We start from the raw sequence: 16505 nt of genomic DNA, 5'->3' as shown, positions 1-16505 counted from the left end.
ATGAAAACGTATTAAAGTCAAGAATTTAGTTCTCCTTAAAGCTTTTGACACTGAAAGTAAATCCCTGATCTTATAAGCAGATTTATGCCCTGAAAAAATTACAAGTCTTTGACTCATAAAATGCGATCAGTGCATTGCAATCATGGTGATGGCTTTCATTAGATAACCAGTGATTCAATCTAATATAAATTAAAGGGATTCTTGCATAATTAATTTGATTCTTGCATAGTGCTATATGCACATGAAGTTCCAATAATAATAATATAAAAAAATTAAGTAAATGCATTTTATGATTGAATATCGGCCTCGTATTGTCGGTGTTCAACAGTCCTCATCCGCCTATACTATTCCATGTCAGTCCAATATTTAAATATTCCTTATTTCCTATATGTTTAGCATAAAAGTAGATTAACTACACATGTTTTGCAGTGTGGGTTTATAGGAAGGACAAATAAGGGAATTGCCCAGGAACTCCATCCGGGCCTAATTTCCACATTGACTGGCTACGACTGGTGTTTTTAACACAGGAGATGACAGCGCTAAGGAGTGCTCCAAAATTTACACCAATCAATTTATATTAATATAAGAGGAAAAGGGATAAATATCAATTTATTTGATGGGCTAATGGCCATTTGGCAACCCTTTTTCTGGTCCATAAAAATCAAATATTTTTTATAGTTCTAGTCTACATTTTTCAAGATCTATTTTCATTGACATAATAGGGGCCGTTCACATATGTCCGGCGTCCGCTACAGTTTACCTCCGGCGTGTTGAAGAGAAGTCGGAGGCAAACTGATGCTAGAACGGATCACATAGCTTTCTATGGGATCTGTTCTGGTGCAGGGGTCATAGCATTGCCGGGGATTCCGCTCCGCCTGACGACTACCCTCTGGATTCAGCGGGACAGTCCGGAATTCCGGGCGGTGTCTCGCTACTCCGTGCGGCCAGAGGTATGTCCCGCTGTCATCTGTGTTTGCGTCCTCAGGACGCAGACGCAGTTGAGCTTAACACTGAAGCAGGGAACGATCAGGTCCCTGCTTCAGAATGAGTTCAGAGCAGGAGCAGAGGGAGCTCCTCCGCTCGCCAAGAATTCCCCAAACACAGCGCTACTTTAAGCACTATGTTCAGGGAAGCCCTTAAAATCACTGTCCATATATGTAGAGTAACGTCAGTGGCTACCGATTGAGCGGAATCCCCGTTGCCGATGATCTGGCTGGGGATTCCGCTCTTAGAGGAAAAACCTGAGGTTACTGTTCACATATGGACATTGACATCAGGAGCTCCTCCTGGAGTGGAATCCACGGTCAGTGTCGGCAACAGGATTTTCGCTCAAGGAGTAGCCACTGATGTCACTGTCCATATATACCCCCTGAAGAAGCGATACGCGAAACGCGCGTTGGGGCACCACTTTTCTCACTGGGTCGTACCACTACACCACTGATTATGGGTAAGCATTGAACTATAACTGTTACAAGCTGTAATTAAAAACCAGGACACTCTCTATGTCTATTTGACAGGAAGTGTGATTACTTACATCTTACTTTCACTTTCCTTTTGCCTTTTTTCCTACTTATGTTTACTCACATGAGTTTGTTCTTAAGAGTGATCCCATTATATCATACATTACTTGTATTTGAATTTTTATTTTTTCATGCATTACCTGTATCCAAATTTTATCTAAATGTACTTTCATTTATGATCCAGTTAAACATTGTATTTTAGATTCTCATGTGTTGTTTAATAAAGATTTTGTACTTTTCTAAATATTTGGATACTTTGGACTCCTTTTGTTCTCTAGTTTATATATTATTGTTTGGAGTCCGTATCTCTGAAAAATTGTAGGTGGTTGAGATTTTATATCCCACCCTATATTGTTGTGTCCTGTGAGACTTCTTTTGTTTAAATAATATCTATGTGATCAAAGGATCGTAGAGTCAAGTCCCTTAGTGGGACTAAAAAAAAAAGTAAAAATAAACAACATTTTTTTTCCCCTTACACAATGCTTTTTATTATTGAAAAAAATACACATAATTGGTATTGCCGCGTAACAACCTATACTATAAAATTGACACTGTATTTTCACTGCTCGCTGAATGTTGTAGGAAAAAAACTAATACACAATGAAAGAAAAGCTACTGGAAAACTAAGCACTAAGCTAAGTTAACAGAAAAAGAAAATTGTCATTGCTCTTAGAATATGGCGACACAATTTTTTTTTACTTTGTAATGAAGTACTTTTGCAAAAGTAAATAAATATAAAAACAATATAAATTTGATATCGCTGTAATCATAATGACCCGCAGAATAAAGTTAATATTTTATTTATAAAGCAGGGTTGACACCGTAAAAATAATCCAATAAATCAATGGGGAAATTGCTGTTCTTTTTCCATTCCTTTACAAACAAAAATTGGTATTCAACACATTATATGTTCCCCAAAATGGTGTTATTAAAAAACAACTCTTTCCATAACAAGCCTTAATATGACTTTATTATGGTAAAGTCAAAAAGTAAGGTTTTGTGGAATAGCTATAGCATGCTCTTTATTAAATGTGCCTGTCTGATGACAAATTCCTTATAACATGGTACTCCATGTAACAACCGCGGCCGCAGACTTCCATGTTTGGGGTGGTGCCTCCCTCCCAGGAGACGCTAGCGCGCGTGTGCTCTTTCCCGGCCTTTAAGGGCCAGTGCGCACATATGGAATTCATTCATTACCCCAGATCACCCTGGACTATAAAAAGAGTCCTGCCCTTTTACTCCTTGCCTGAGCACTGTAGTGTATTCCCATGTTAGTCTTAGCAAATGGTCCCTTAGTGTTAGCCTGTTCCCGTGCCCTGCTACCTGTAGCCTGTATCCTGAGCTGTGTTTGTTCCTGAGCCTTAGAGTGTTGGAGTCATGTTGTGCCACCTGTCACGCCTGCTGTCATATACCACATCTGGTGTCATCTGCCATGCCCGATATCATCCGCCACGTGTGGCGTCATCTACCTTCAAGTTTCATCTGTGCCTAAGCTTCTGCCACTGTCTGGACTATCACAGGTACTCTTGTTCTAGGGCTTTGTATAGACTGTTGTTTGGCCAGCTGCTACTCCGCTAGTGGGACCACATACCCACGGATAGTGACATTCCATACTCTTTATCAATTTCAGCCATGACCTGTAAAAGCAGCTTTGAATGAGGATCCTCTGTCATTGCAAATCTTAGGTGACAATTTTTTTCCACATTATCACTGAAGTGCAAATATGAAGTTAGCCACAGATATTAGATTGTTGTCAACGGTTCCAACTACTTTTGGATGTAGTAAGACCTACAGACCCCCGACTTCAACAAATTAGACATTTAACTGTCCAATACTTCCTATTTCTGCCATCAAAATTATGGAAACCTTCACGGACCACATTATAAGTCAAAAAGAGTCCACCGGGTTTCATTTAGATCCGTTGTACAATGGATCCTGAACACCATCAAGACTTGTGTTATGGAGGGAAGTCATGACACAAATGTGAACATAGCCTAAGAATATTTAAAAAAAAAATCATACTTTCACAAAGCTTCCCAGCTGATCATTTTCACAGTTGTATTTATAACTTAAGAAAGACACGTTGCTTCGGTATTCTTTACAAAAACATGTGCAAATATTTAAAGGGCAAATGAGTACAGAGCAGTTACAGTTCTTCTGTAAGAACATATACTTGTTTGGCATCTTAGCTCCCTGGAATGAAACACAAATATAGTTAAACTTTGAGAAAGAAAAGTGCAGGAAAAACAACCTCAAATATCATTACACATACATTAGTAAATAGGGTTTTCTTCTAGGAAAAAAGCTGAAAATGCTTCTTTTGCCCAAAGTTATATTTACCTGGACTGTGCCGTTCTGGAGATCCATGGGGGTTCTCATACAGGTGACACCACCACAGTTGCCTGGTCAGGTCCTGAGCATCAGTTGTCATGAACAGTCAAGGAGCCTATACAGAAAATTATTCTCATTACTCTTATTTGCAGAGAGAAATTTCCTGTACAGGTTCACGGAGGCCAGGTAAGTATAATCTGTAGATGGGATGAGCACTTTTTCTCTGGGCAAAATAGTTCTTTCAGCTTTTTCCCAGAGGGTCAATTTAACAATTTGACATTTGGACAGAGGCCGTCAATAACACATATGAACTATATATTATAAATGTACATGCATGCGTAAAGGGAATCTGCTCTAATGAGCCATTGCATATGTCCGGTTTAGAGTACAAAAGTTCATTGATTCCATTTGCATGTGACTGCAATATGATAATTATCCTAGTTAAAGTAAATTATATTAGTAAATCTACAACGTTAAATGGGACAACTCAGAAGAGCGAAGATTTTAATCTAACTGGTCATAGGATTCTAGACCTAACAAACAAAATTTAATTTGCTAAAAAGGACATATTATAAAGGTACTTTTACACGGCCTAACATTGGCTGGAAAAATGAATGCCGATCGACAATACAGCACGTTGATCGGTGCTCGTTAGCTCCATTCACAAGGAGCAACGGTTGTTAATGTATAAGGGTGAACAATCATTACTCCGACCGCTCGACCCCATACATTTCCATCATGTCGGCAGCACATCATCTGTTTACAAGGGGAGATGTGCTGCCGACTAGCAACCATTTTTTTTCCCTCCTAAAAGATCCGATCAGGTGAAGAACGAGTGTTTGCATGTTGATCGGCTGATCGTTTCCCTCTTTACACAGAGAAATTATCAGGAATGAGCGTTCATATAAATGCTCATTTGCCCAATCATTATTCCTTGTATAATGGCCTTAAAGAGACTCTGTCACCACATTATAAGTGCCCTGTCTCCTACATTAGGAGATGGGCGCTGTAATGTAGGTGACAGTAATGCTTTTTATTTAAAAAAACGATCTTTTTTCACAAAATTAGGAGCGATTTAAGTTTATGTTAATGAGCTTTCTTAATGCCCAAGTGGGCGTACTTTTACTTTCGACCAAGTGGGCGTTGTACAGAGGAGTGCATGACGCTGACCAATCAGCATCATGCACTCCTCTCCATTCATTTACACTGCACTAGCGATATAGATATATCGCTATGTGCAGCCTCATACACAAGCCCTAACATTACTACAGTGTCCTGATAATGAATACACATGAAATCCAGCCTGGACGTCATGTGTACTCAGAATCCTGACACTTCTGACTCTTTTTTTGTGATGGAGTCATTCTGACTGGATGAAGTCACCACTAGTGGTAGATAGTTTCATATGGAGTTATACAGCTAGGGGAGCTACATAAATCTGCATACAGTGAGTTCCCCCTAGATAATAACTATAACAGTGTCATGGCAAGCCCCTTTATATAGTATTTATAAGTATTTTGCATGTGTGTGATATTTTGGTTATGTTAAAACCCACAATCTGTTCCTCCAATATAGGGGATCATTCAAAAGTCTCAATACATAAGGAAAATTATTTCCTATGTATGGAGATTTTTAAATCAGTCAAGTCTGATTGTTAGTCATTTTGATCTTGGTTGTCTGATTTTAGGTTCTCTTGTACTCTAAAGCTAGCTGCACACATTTGATAGCTGTTGACCTCCGCATAAACATGCACGATTAACTACGCATACATGTTTATTTCAATGAGCAGAGGGAGAGAAGTGTCTGGAAGCGATTACATTTCCTAGCTCAACAAAGGGATCAGGAATGTTGGATCTTACATTTGCCATTTAGGGGGTTTGGCCTAAGATTGAAATTTATAACCTAGCCACAGTATTTCCCTCTGTTCCCTGTTTGAATGGAGCAGCGTTCAAGCATGCGCACTGCTGCTTCGTTCAACTCTATGGGACTGCCAGAGATAGCCGAGCACTGTACTTGGCTATCATCGGCAGTCCCATAAACTTTGAATGGAGCGGCAGCACGCATGCTCTGTCTCCACTTCTTTCAAATGGGTGACACAGGACCTCTGTTCTCCTTATTTTGGGGGGCCCCAGCGGTCGGATCCCCACCGGGTTGTTGAAGAGAAAGAAAAAGGCCCATAGAGAATGGGATGCTGAGGCGATTAAAATAGTGCAATGTGAATAGCGGTGTAAAATCAGAAAAAGTAAGGAGTATAAAAGAAAATTGGAACACAAATTATCAAAAAACCATGTGAGGGATGTTTGGTCAGGAATGAAAGCGATAACGGGGATGCAGGAAAGACAGAGAGCGGTGGTGATGGATGAGGGTCGTGTGACTGAATTGAACGAGTATTTGAATAGATTTTCTAATGTTAGAGAAACAATGGAGAAAGCCGAGGAAGGGGCATATGAGAAGGATATAGAAAAAACAATAGATGAGAAGGGTAGTAGTGCAAGAGTTTTTAGGGTAACATAAAATGGCTGAGAGGGAACAGTTAAAAAAATTTAATGTAAGGAAAGCACCAGGCCCGCATAAGATCAGTACTAAGGTGCTAACAACTGGGGTGATGAATTATGTGGCACGTTAGCAGATTTATTTAATTGGAGCTTAATTATGGAAAAGGTGCCGAATGCGTGGAAAATGTCATGTACAGTGCCGATTCCTAAGGTTGCGAAAACGTTGCTAGTCAGCGATTATAGACCGGTAGTTCTGACCTCGCACATCATGAAAACGTTTGAAAGGCTGATGTTAGGGCACCTTAAATTGGCTGTGGTAAACTATGAGGATCCTTTTCAGTTTGAATATAAACCAAGAATCGAAGTGGAGGACGCGGTTTTATATTTGCGTTAACAAGGGCGTATTCCTTGTTGGAATTGAATGGGGTAATAATTTGTCATGTTTTTTTTTATTTTTCTAGCGCTTTTAATTTAAAAAGACCTGACCAAATAAAAAAAATATATTTATAGAAATCATATTAATTGTGGAGTGTCAACTTGGATATTTGACTACTTGAGTGGGCGCCCACAGTATGTGCATAATGGAGCATGCACTTTGCGGATGGAGATCAGTGATATTGGGGCACCGCAGGGGACTGTGTTGTCGCCATTTTTATCTGCGGCAGATTTTAGGTATCAGTCAGAAAGCTGTCACCTACAGAAGTATTCTGATGATACTGCAATAATGGGGGCGGTAAAGGGGGGGCTGTGAAAAAGAATATATGGATTTGATATCTGCTTTTGGTATTTGGGGCTAAGAAAATGGATTAGACCTAAATATAGGGAAAACTAAAGAAATGGTTATTGACCTACGGAGAAAAGCAGAGACAGTGTTGCCAGTGTCTATTTTTGACCAGGAGGTGGAAAGGGTTACATCGTATAAATATTTAGAACAAAATTTTGATTGGATTGAGAACATGGAAAAGGTGTATAATAAGGCAATGAGCCGTTTTTGTTTTTTTTACGCAATTTTTAATAAGTTAAATAAGGTGATTAAAAAGGGAAGATCTATCGTGGGTTGTTATCTGATGAGGTATTAAGAAAAAGAATATTGGGGAATATTTGTGCAATCATGTTGGCAGAGTCACATCCGTTGTATAATATTTTGATCAATAACCAGAAGTTGTTTTCGTCATCGACGCCTAGAATTTCGTTGTAGAAGGGAAAGATTTAGACGATCTTTTCTGCTTATGGCGATTACAATTTATAACAGGTCCGTAATAAGGAGTTAAATTGGGTATATTTATAGTTTTAACAGGCATGATGGAATAGAGGGTATATGTATAAATGTCGTATTGTGGTTATGTCGATTATTTGTGTTTTTGTATTTTTGTTAAATTGTTAATGTATTGTTGATGTTTGTTAATGTATGAGATGTATTGTTATTGTATTGTAAGTGAGGGTCACAACTATAAATTAATTTCCCTGTGGGGATGAATACAGTTTTACCTATCGATCTATCTATCTATTCCTAGGGTAAGCTAAAACTTATATTTAGCCCTTTAGGAAAATAATGGGTGACCGCGCGCGCACTAGAACCCTGTGTAGAGCGTCAGTAGCGTGGGTGGCCACCAGATGCAGAGTAGAGAGCAGATGAGCAGCACCAGCCAGGAGGAAGAAGACACGGGGAAGAGGTAAGTATGGGATGCCAGCGGCAGAGAACAGAGGCCATGACAGTCAGAAGTACTTTACGTATATTCTCACTGTCAGCTGCATATACCTGTTTATATTGTTTCCTGATCTAAAAACTCTTTCTTCAATAAAAAAAATATTTCAAAAGACTAGAAGTACTTTGGTACAGTCAAGAATTAACTCTTTTGGCTATTAAACAAGCTCTGTCACCAGATTATAAGTGCCCTATCTCCTACATAATGTGATCGACGCTGTAATGTAGATAACAACAGTGTTTTTATTTTGAAAAACGATCATTTTTGAGCAAGTTATGAGCAATTTTAGATTTATGCTAATTAGTTTCTGATTGCCCAACTGGGTGTTGTACAGAGAAGTGTATGACGCTGACCAATCAGTGACCAATTAGTGACCAGTCAGCATCATACAATTTTCATTGTTCCAGCCCATTGTTACAGTGTGATTGTGCAGTGAAAGAAGCTGGGCTGGAACAATGAGAAGTATATGACGCTGATTGGTCACTGATTGGTCAGCGTCATACACTCCTCTGTACAACGCCCAGTTGGTAAAAAGTGAAAACACGCCCAGTTGGGCATTAAGAAACTAATTAGCATGAATCTAAAATTGCTCATAACTTGATCAAAAATGATCGGCTTTCAAAATAAAAACCACTGCTGTTATCTACATTACAGCGCCGATCAGATTATGTAGGAGTTAGGGCACTTATAATCTGGTGACAGAGCCTCTTTAACCACAATCTGTTAAGCACAAGATGTGACAGGTAATCATTTTCATATGATTGGTCAAAAAATCATAAACTATCCTGCTGTCCCAACCTACATACGTTATCATTTGTTTTTAGGATGGCAGTAAATGAGAGCAAGGATGAGGCGTACATTTTAATATCCTTTCATTCTCTATTGTAGACAGATCAGCCACAAGAGTTTTCAGCTACTTGGTGGAGTTCCAGATCAATATAATATGATAAAGCCATTTTGAGTCTGGCATTTAATTTGCAGACAACTCTTTGAGCTCTACATTAACTAGATATACTGTGACTTACTGTTATATTTTGGCTTCAGTGAAACATTTTAAAGGATTTGTCGCATGGTGACTGTCAGTTTCAATATTATTGTGCGTTGTAATTGTTGGTTAAAGGTGTGGTTCAGCTCTTAAAAATATTATAGATGCTGAATATGTGTTAAAATAACTAAACAGTCAATAATCTGTTGAATCCCCCACCGCTCCTGCGTCAATGAAGGAGCTGTAGCTAGGCTTTCCTTCACCCGGGACCAAGATTCACCACCACCACTTGCACGCACGCCTAGAACTTGGCCAGCTGCCATAAAAACCATTAGCACCCCACAATCTCTTCGCAGGGTTGCCGATGGGATGACAGAGGAAGCGCCCTCCCTCTGAAATCACTTAGATGCCGCAGTCGCTATTGACAACAGCATCTAAGGGGTTAAATGGCCTGGATCAGAGGTGTCTCCAATCTTAGACGTTAAAGCATGAGCTCAGGTGTCTTTAGACAGCCTGGCACCCGCTATAACAGGCACAGGACATCCGTGCCAGGCTTATGACACAGCGCCGTGGCATAAGTACCCTTATTGACCGCCGTAAAATGGCATATAGACAGTTACTAGGGGTTAAACATTTTTGTTGTGTTTTGAAACACTGAACCATCACAATTAGTTAATTCTACCTGTGTCTGTTCAGCATGTGCAGTGTACACTGGGGACAAGGTCCCAGTCATCTTGTTATCATCTGAGGGCAGGATTAATGAAAGATAACACCTCTATTATAAAGGTGGGAGCAGATAACACAGGAGCACATCATTCACAATATGTGATGGAGCCAGCTTGCCTTCTCTTCCACATCCCTGCACAGTGATTTCTGCACATGACACCAAGCATGCCCACTACACTCTCACATATGTCAATGAGACATACTGTCTAGACCTAAATCTCACAGTTATTCTACTTGGGAAACAAAAAATGCAAGGCATGCCCAGTGGATATGCCATTGCGAAGAACTATAACCACGCACACCCAGACTGAAATATCTGTAAAGAAAACAACAGTGTAAAACGACTGTAGATGATAGACGTTCAATTCACATATGTGAGAACAGTTATGCCCAATACCAGTACAATCATTTTCACTATATCGTTTTTTTACCCACCATTCAGTTGGAAAGTATTCATCTAACTAAGTGGCAATAAGCTACAAACATCAGATTATCATATGCAAGAAAATGGGGCTCAAAGTAGCAATAGAATGTCACTCAGTAATTGGTCTCTTGATGAATTAACGTGACTAATACATGTCCGAAAACTAGACAAATCAGTAAAAATCCTCAGTTTCAGCAATTGGTGTATTAAACTAGTAGTTTTTTGTGTTGAATTGTTTTTATATAGTCACACTATACTTGCCACCAAATTAGTAATCACTAAATTATGGAAAAGTTCCACTTTAGATAATGGAATTCATCCACTCAATACAACACTTATGCCTGCTAGATAAACTCTATGCCATAAACTCTAATAAATATGGATGTGTTCACATCAGCATTGGTTGTCCATTGAGGGGTTCCGTCTGAGCTTTCTGTCGGGGGAACCCCTCAACGGTAAGGCAAACGGAAAGCTTAGCTTCCGTTTGCATCATCATTGATCTCAATAGTGACGGATACTTTGCTAATGGTTTCCGTTTGTCACCATTGTGAAAGGGTTCCGTTTTTTTGAAGGAATCAATAGTGCAGTCGACTGTAAAAAACATGGAACCCTTTCCCAACGATGACAAACAGAAATCATTAGCAAAGTATCTGTCACCATTGAGATCAATACTAAAGCAAACGGAAGCTAAGGTTTCCGTTTGCCTTTCCGTTGAGGAGTTCCCACCGACGGAAAGCTCTGACGGAACCCCTCAACGGAATGCAACATATCATATTCATGTATGTTTGTTTCCTGTCAGCAGGATAATTGCTTCTTGGACTTGTGTGGACCTTCTTTTACACCCTCTTCAATTTTTCTGACATTCAATTACAACTCTATGTTAGGACACATTCACACGAATGTTCACGCGTAAAAAACCCTTCATATTGCCAGCAGTTTATGTCCGTGTGCAATCAGTGTGCGTTGTGTATTGGCATCAGTGTGCTTTGCAAATGGAATGCGTTTTTCACGTCTGTGCAAGCACTTCTTTTTAAAAAACAAAAATGTCTGCATTTCTTTGTAACTGATGCGTGAAACACGGACAGCACACGGATGTTGTCCGTGTGCTGTCTGTGGTTTTCATGCACCCATAGACTTCAATGGGCAACAAGATGCGCAAAAACACCCCAATATTGGATATGCAGTGAGTTTCAGGGTATGTTCACACGTTTTCAGACGTAATTCGGGCATTTTATGCCTCGAATTACGCCTGAAAAAATGGCTCCATTACGCCTACAAACATCTGCCTATTGCTTTCAATGGGTTTTACGATGTTCTGTTCCCACGAGGTGTAATTTTACGCTTCGCTGTCAAAAGACAGCGCGTAAAAATACGCCCACGTCAAAGAAGTGCATGTCACTTCTTGGGACGTTTTTGTACCCGTTTTTCATTGACTCCATTGAAAAACAGCTCCAATAACGTCCGTAAAATAAGCCGCGAAAAACGCGAGTTGTATTTTGCTACTGCGTGTGAACATAACCTCACACAACGGACACTCGGTGTGTGAAAACTCACAAATGCCTGTATTGCCCCATTGAAATGAAGGGGTCCGTGCGCTGTGAGTTATTTCAATGGACAGCACACGGACGAGTATTACGGTCGCCTGAATGAAACCTTATAAAGTCTATAATATATTTTGTGGCTCGAAAATGATCAGTTATTTTGATTTGCTGTAACCCTGTAATGCTGTTCATTTAATATCTGTATCACTTACAGCTCTTAACTTATATACGTACACTGGTACGTTGTGTTTTCTTCATTGCTTTTTTCTTTGTATTTTCTGTAAAACCAATAAAAAGTTTATGTTTCTTGTTTGCCTTTCAAACTTCCTCTTAAAGAGGCTCTGTCACCAGATTTTGCAACCCCTATCTGCTATTGCCGCAGATCGGCGCTGCAATGTAGATTACAGTAACGTTTTTATTTTTTTAAAAACGAGCATTTTTGGCCAAGTTATGACCATTTTTGTATTTATGTAAATGAGGCTTGCAAAAGTACAACTGGGCGTGTTGAAAAGTAAAAGTACAACTGGGCGTGTATTATGTGTGTACATCGGGGTGTTTTTACTACTTTTACTAGCTGGGCGTTCTGATGAGAAGTATCATCCACTTCTCTACACAATGCCCAGCTTCTGGCAGATCACGCTGTGACGTCACTTCCCCAGGTCCTGCATCGTGTCGGACGATCGAGGACACATCGGCACCAGAGGCTACAGTTGATTCTGCAGCAGCATCGGCGTTTGCAGGTAAGTCGATGTAGCTACTTACCTGCAAACGCTGATGCTGCTGCAGAATCAACTGTAGCCTCTGGTGCCGATGTGGCCGACACGATGCAGGACTTGTGAGTGACGTCACAGATCTGCACTGCCAGAAGCTGGGCGTTCTGAAGAGAAGTGGATGATACTTCTCATCAGAACGCCCAGCTAGTAAAAGTAGTAAACACGCCCCGATGTACGCACATAATACACGCCCAGTTGTACTTTTACTTTTCAACACGCCCAGTTGTACTTTTGCAAGCCTCATTTGCATAAATACAAAAATGGCCATAACTTGGCCAAAAATGCTCGTTTTTTAAAAATAAAAACGTTACTGTAATCTACATTGCAGCGCCTATCTGCTGCAATAGCAGATAGGGGTTGCAAAATCTGGTGACAGAGCCTCTTTAATATGTGTCCCCACTTGAATTCAGTTTCATCTAGTTTTTTTTAACATACAATTTTATTAAAAAGTGAATAGTGTACATATAAAAAAAGTAAAACATATTTTAGGTTTTGCTATTTGTTTCCTACAACTGTTGTAACCACAAATTATGCACAAGGGCTCCGATGACTAGTAAGTACTATATGGCTTGCAGAATATGCTACCGTTACTGGACCGGTACAGACCCAAATCCCACCAATATTGGGCCCACTACAGACAGATTATATATATATATATATATATTGAACTAACAATCCAGTGCAGGATGCTCCAGTATATCACTGACCTACATCCCCCTCCCTTTGGATTTGCAGCATAGACCACTTAGCACACATACTGTAACTCACAGGTTTCAATCTACACATTTCAGCTCAAAGCAAATCACATTTACGGCTACAGCATTTTAGTCCTTCAGTGCATTCCTCTGCATTATTCCTCTGATGATATATACTGTCTACATAATTGAATATCATTTTATTGTACTGCAATAATACATATACTATACAATTTATACCAACATAAATGTCAAATTTTTATAGTATTTTTTTCTTACATTTCTAATTCATTTTCCTTTTCTGCTGATTTATTGTGGTACAGGATTCGCTTATACAATTATGTATCAGTTATGTCTTTTTTAATTTCTAGATAAAACATTTTAATCAAAATAATAATTAAGAATTTCATTTAGAATACATTGACACTGAAGGAGAAGTATGTTAAAGCCAAAAAGTAATTAAGTAACAGAAATGACTTCAAAATGATCGGTTAAAATGGGACTAAACTTACCGTTGTCACTCTCAATGGCAGTTCCACAAGTTTGTAAGAACTGACTTCGGAATCATTCCAGGTGTTCATAGACTCTAGAATCTTGGTGCAGTTAGCATCTTGAGGTGGGCAGGTGATGCCCTTTCGAACTGGCAAATAGTTCATACTTGGATCAATATAATTGTCAGGGTCTGCTTCAGTGTGTTTACCAAGTCTAGATTACTTTAAGCTTTGTCTGAAGCTGAGATGTGAAGTTCTTATCTGTGCAGCTGCAGATAGCTGTATTCATGTGCTGCTGGGAGGAAGAGATTCAACCTCCTCTTAAATATAAGAGCATGTAATGTGCGCACATGCTCACTCAATGCCTGGACTCATTCATACTTCAATTGTATTACACCACTCACAGACACTACAGGTCTACGCTCTTCTTCATCTCGGCAAATTAGAATTCTCAATGATTAGCGTTACTATTTATATGAGTTAAGGCCAAGTCATGGGATAGTTTGTTTTTAAACATTTTCCTTTGGAAAAATGATTTTGTTTCGTTTTATGTGTTGTTAGATGACTAACCTTGTATATGTGTAGTTAGGTAACTAACCTGAATATTGAGGCCAACTCAAGTTTAAGGTCTCATGCACACGACCCTGGTTTTCATCCTTAATTACGGATCAGATAATTACAGATGACCCATTCATTTCTATAGGCCACGGACACCTTTCCGTATATATACAAACAGAGGCGTAGCTAAAGGCTCATGGGCCCCGATGCAAAAGTTCTTATTGGGTCGTCGTCCGCGCAAAATCCTCATGGCCGACGGTCCGCAGCTTTCAGTTGCATCGCTGGGTCTCCTATGTGACCCAACAATTGCAGCACTAGCAGCCGGGGGCGTCACTAAGGCTGGGTTCACACACCCTATTTATGGACGTAATTCTGGCGTTTTAGCCCGGAATTACGTCCGAAAATGCGGCTCAAAAGCGTTGGCAAACATCTGCTCATTCAATAGAATGGGTCTTACGATGTCCTGTGCCGACGGTCATTTTTTTTACGCGCCGCTGTCAAAAGGCGGCGCGTAAAAAAGACGCCCTCGTCAAAGAAGTGCCTGTCACTTCTTCAGACGTAAATGGAGCCGTTTTCCATGGACTCCATGGAAAAACAGCTCCAATTACGTTCGTAATGAACGCAGCGAAAGACACCTGCACATACCTTTATGCCTGAAATTACGGTGCTGTTTTCTCCTGAAAACAGCTCCGTAATTTTAGCCGTAACGGACGCTGCCGTGTGAACATACCCTCAGGGCTTAAAATGTCAGGGGAAATAGCACCAATACATATGTGTCCGCCCAAAAAAAAATGTGTGTATAGGAGACAGCATAGCATATCTATAGCACTACGACCCTATAAACTATGTATAGGATTAGATACATTGGCTCAGCAGACAGTATCACACATGATAGGATTAGATACAGTGGCTGAGCAGACAGTATCACACATGATAGGATTAGATACAGTGGCTCAGAAGGCAGTATTACACATGATAGGATTAGATACAGTGGCTCAGCAGACAGTATCACACATGATTGGATTAGATATAGGGCCCAGCAGACAGTATCACACGATAGGATTAGATACAGTGGCTCAGCAGACAGTATCACACGATAGGATTAGATATAAGGCCCAGCAGACAGTATCACACATGATAGGATTAGATACAGTGGCTCAGCAGACAGTATCACACATGATTGGATTAGATACAGTGGCCCAGCAGACAGTATCACACATGATCGGATTAGATACAGGGCCCAGCTCGCTGACATTGCGGCTCCAGCGCTGGACCCAGGAAAGGTAAGAATAATAATTTTGCTTCTTTATGTGTTACTGATTATTTTTGAGTGTTTGTGTTTTTTTACAGGTTCGGTTGTTGGACTTCGGATACGAGGACTTCAATGTCTGCGTTTTTTTATTCTCAATAAAATGGTTAATGGGGGTTGTTTTTTTATTTCAATAAAATATTTTTTCTATGTGCTTGTGTCTTTTTAAACTTTATTATCACCGCCTTAGTAATGGCCGCTGGCTGATTGACAACCTCCATTACTAAGGCGAGGCTTAATGTTAGCAGGTGCAGAGGCCAACACTAACCCACATTATTACCCCAGTACCCACCGCCACCAGGGGTACTGGGAAGAGCCGGGTATGAACCAGTACCCGTCCATCTGTAGTAACGGCCAGGCACCGGGGTGGCCGCAGGCTGGTAGTATTAGGCTGGGGAAGGCCAAAAACAGTGGCGCCTACCACCCTGGTAATGCTGCCTGCTACTGCTGTGTTGTATCTGGCTGGTTATGAAAATTGGGGGGGGACTCGACATCGTTCTTTCCAATTATTATTATTTTTCTTTTTAAATGACGTGGGGTCCCCCCCATTTTTCATAACCAGCCAGATACAATAAAGCAGCAGCAGCCTAGCATCACCAGGGTGGGAAGGGCCTTTCCCCTCCTGATAATACCAGCCTGCGGCCGCCCCAGTGGCCGACCGTCACTACAGATGGTCAAGTACTGGATGGTACCCGGCTCTTCCCAGCACCCCTGGTGGCGGTGGGTACCGGGGTAATAAAGGGGGTTAGTGTTAGCCTCTGCACCGGCTAACACTAAGCCCCGCCTTAGCAATGGATGCTGTCAATCAGCCGGCGACCATTACTAAGGCGGTAGTAATATAGTTTAAAAAAAAACCACGAAGACATAGAAAAAATATTTTATTGAAATAAAAAAAAAAACACACAACTCTCATTAACCATTTTATTGATAATAAAAAAAAAAGCCGTCATC

General features: G+C 40.3%; 1 protein-coding gene across 1 annotated transcript in view; it reads right to left on the bottom strand.

Moving 5' to 3' along the window:
* Window positions 1-13900, bottom strand: part of OPN4 (opsin 4) — a 95213-nt gene extending 81313 nt beyond the window's left edge. The window contains exon 1 of the mRNA XM_075842766.1: window positions 13709-13900. Coding sequence (XP_075698881.1) covers window positions 13709-13852 — 144 coding nt within the window. The 5' untranslated portion in view covers window positions 13853-13900. The remainder of the gene's footprint in view (window positions 1-13708) is intronic.
* Window positions 13901-16505: the final 2605 nt, after the last annotated feature.

The sequence above is a fragment of the Rhinoderma darwinii genome, chromosome 11 (genome assembly GCF_050947455.1).
Source record: "Rhinoderma darwinii isolate aRhiDar2 chromosome 11, aRhiDar2.hap1, whole genome shotgun sequence".
Lineage (NCBI taxonomy): Eukaryota > Metazoa > Chordata > Amphibia > Anura > Rhinodermatidae > Rhinoderma > Rhinoderma darwinii.
This window is presented reverse-complemented; position numbering and strand designations above follow the sequence as displayed.